This window comes from Pinus tabuliformis, chromosome J (assembly GCF_031772625.1).
Source record: "Pinus tabuliformis cultivar Carrire ecotype Pingquan chromosome J, CPIR1, whole genome shotgun sequence".
In the NCBI taxonomy this organism is placed as follows: Eukaryota; Viridiplantae; Streptophyta; class Pinopsida; order Pinales; family Pinaceae; genus Pinus; species Pinus tabuliformis.
Window position 1 is genome coordinate 863,048,316 of NC_142295.1, and position 2,485 is coordinate 863,050,800.

Sequence of the window (2,485 nt, forward strand, 5' to 3'; positions counted from 1 at the left end):
GTAGAATCTTTATCTTTTGGTTCTCCAGATTGATCAGATGTAGTTTTGTATCATCCGATAAGAAGCCAAGCCCCTGTTCATCCGTGAGCTGAGCTATCTGTAATTCTATGTCTTTAAGATGCTGTTCATCTCTCAACTTCTTCCTCCTTGACCATTCCTCTGTCATAGTCCTGAGTTTTTTAAGTCGAATAAAGAAATCCGTAGCCATTCTCTACACCCTGAGAGGGGGTTGTGCTCTCCAGAACTCAGTCACCAGATTGATGTAGTCTGGATCTTTTAGGTATCCAGTAAAGAATTTGAAGGGGGCGCGAGGCTTTTTAGAGGGTCCAGAGATTTGTAGAAATATGGGGAGGTGATCAGAAGATCCTCCAGTACCAACCCATTGTCTATATAGGGGAAGGTTACGGAGGAGATCTTCATGGATCAAGAACCGATCCAATCTCCGACCCAGGGCAGCATCCCCCGTCCTCCTGTTATGCCATGTGGGCAATTTCTTGTTCATAGGAACATCTACTAGTTTGAAAGTATCCAGTAGAGTGCTCATTTGATCCGAAATAGGGTCGATTTGAGAATGATGTCCCCAGGATTCCTCCATTCCCAAAGAAAAGTTTAAATCCCCCCCAATAATGGTGGTGCTTGAAACAAGATTATGTTCCAACAAGTTGTGCCAAAATTCCATTCTGTTCTGATTAGGGGCATATATGTTAATCACTTTTAACTGGTAACCGAGCTCACCCACAAAAATGTCCATTCCGATGAAACCCAAACCGCCCCAGGTGGATATATGCTTGACAGCTTTAGGGTTTATACCTATAGCTAGACCTCCGGATCTGCCAATGGCATCCATGCCCTGAAAAACCCAGCCCGGCATGATAGAGTGGAGGGTTCTGGTAATGGTGTCAGAAGTGCCAAGGGTTTCCTGTAGGAAGAGGATGTCACAATTGGAACCATTTAAAAGCCTCTTGAGAGCCAATCTCTTTTTGGGGTTGGCTAATCCCCTGCAGTTGTAGGAGAGCCAAATCATGGGGAGATAGGGGCAGAGGGCTCAATTGCTCTAAGCGCCCTTTCAATGGTGGATTGACGGCCCCTCGCGACATCTGCCACCGCCGACTTGATGGCAGTTTTGATCTTGGATGGGTGCCCTCTGGTAGGTTTATATTTCTTGGACCGTCCAGGGGAAAGGCCCAACCCTAAATGCGGGTCTTAGGTCGAGCTCTGGATCGGAGGTTGTAGGGATGGGATCCCATCCTAGAAGGGGAGGAAGTGTGAGAAGGGGGAGTGGAAAAATCCCTGAGGGAAGTAGGTGTAGTGGAGAAAGTGGGGGGGGGAGGAAAGATGGAGCAAGGGATGGAGGGGATAGAGCAATGTGTAGAGGAGGGGGGATGCAAAGATGTATGCAGAGTAGTAAACATAACATTTGAAAAAAGTACAGAGGTTATGGGGAAAGATCCATTACCCGGGAGAGAAGGTGCTTCCGCAGCTGATTTGGAGCGAGTCCGAGGAGGTGAGGTTGGAGCTTTTCGCCGGTTTTTTTCCTTTTGTGTAGCGCCCACCGCTGCCTCAGTTGGTGCCTCTCCTTGTTTTTGTTCTCCCTTGTTCAGCTCTTCAAAGATCTGTTGCTTTGTCCCCCGCGAGTTTTCTGTAGTCACCGAAGAAAGTAGTGGGCAATCCTTGTATAGGTGACCCACTTTGTGGCACCTCCTACAACGAAATGGGACTCCTTCATAGTCCAGAAGTTGTTTGCACGAGAAGTGTCTCCTGTGTAGAGTGATTTTTTCTTCAAGCCCTGCCCTGGTGTCAAGATGTACCAAAATCCTCGCCATAGTCATAATGCCAGTCTTTTCGTAGGACTGGTCATGCTCAAGGTAAGTCCCCAGTGCATCTCCAATACGTTTGAACACCTGAGGAGTCCAAAACTGCATGGGAAAACCGGGTAGTCTGACCCAAATAGGCCCTGCTCCAAGCTGTTCACGCTCTGGATCGAAAAGTGGATCCCATCTCTTCAACAGTACTGGAGCTAGCTCAATATGCCAGTAGCGCGATAATATCCATTCCGTGTACTCCTCCCTATGAAAGCGGAGGGCAAACCATCCTCTGGCCAAAACCCTAATTACTGGAAGTTCTTTCAGTAGAGAACCCCATATCTCCATGGTCCATTGACGCAGACGCTCCACAGTGTAGTTCCTGCCTCTTACCCGACCAACTAGAACTTTCCTCGCTGTGTCCATAGCATCTGCCATAGGAACGTCTTCACCAAAAGTCAGATTAATATCAGTGTCCACCGCTCTGAGGCACCGGCCCTTTTTCAGCTTGTCTGTGCACCGGCTCGTAGGATAGTCTCGAGCAGATTTCTGCACAGATCCGAGGAGCTATGCTGGGCCGATAAAGCAGGTCGAGGATTCGGTATTGGAGAACTGAAGCATTTAGAGCAAATCGAGGAATGAGGGTTAAAGCTGCATGAACCCGGATGAATGAACGATTGTGT

The 2,485-nt window shown here is 48.1% G+C and overlaps 1 protein-coding gene across 1 annotated transcript; it reads right to left on the reverse strand.

The window, feature by feature from the left end:
• Window positions 1-211: 211 nt before the first annotated feature.
• On the reverse strand, window positions 212-2,240 carry LOC149229414 (uncharacterized). Its single transcript, XM_089381033.1, has 2 exons — window positions 1,431-2,240; window positions 212-919 (listed from the first exon to the last, which is right to left on the reverse strand). Exons 1-2 carry the CDS (start codon window positions 2,238-2,240, stop codon window positions 212-214), a joined length of 1,518 nt encoding a protein of 505 aa, XP_089237159.1.
• Between the last annotated feature and the right edge of the window lie 245 nt (window positions 2,241-2,485).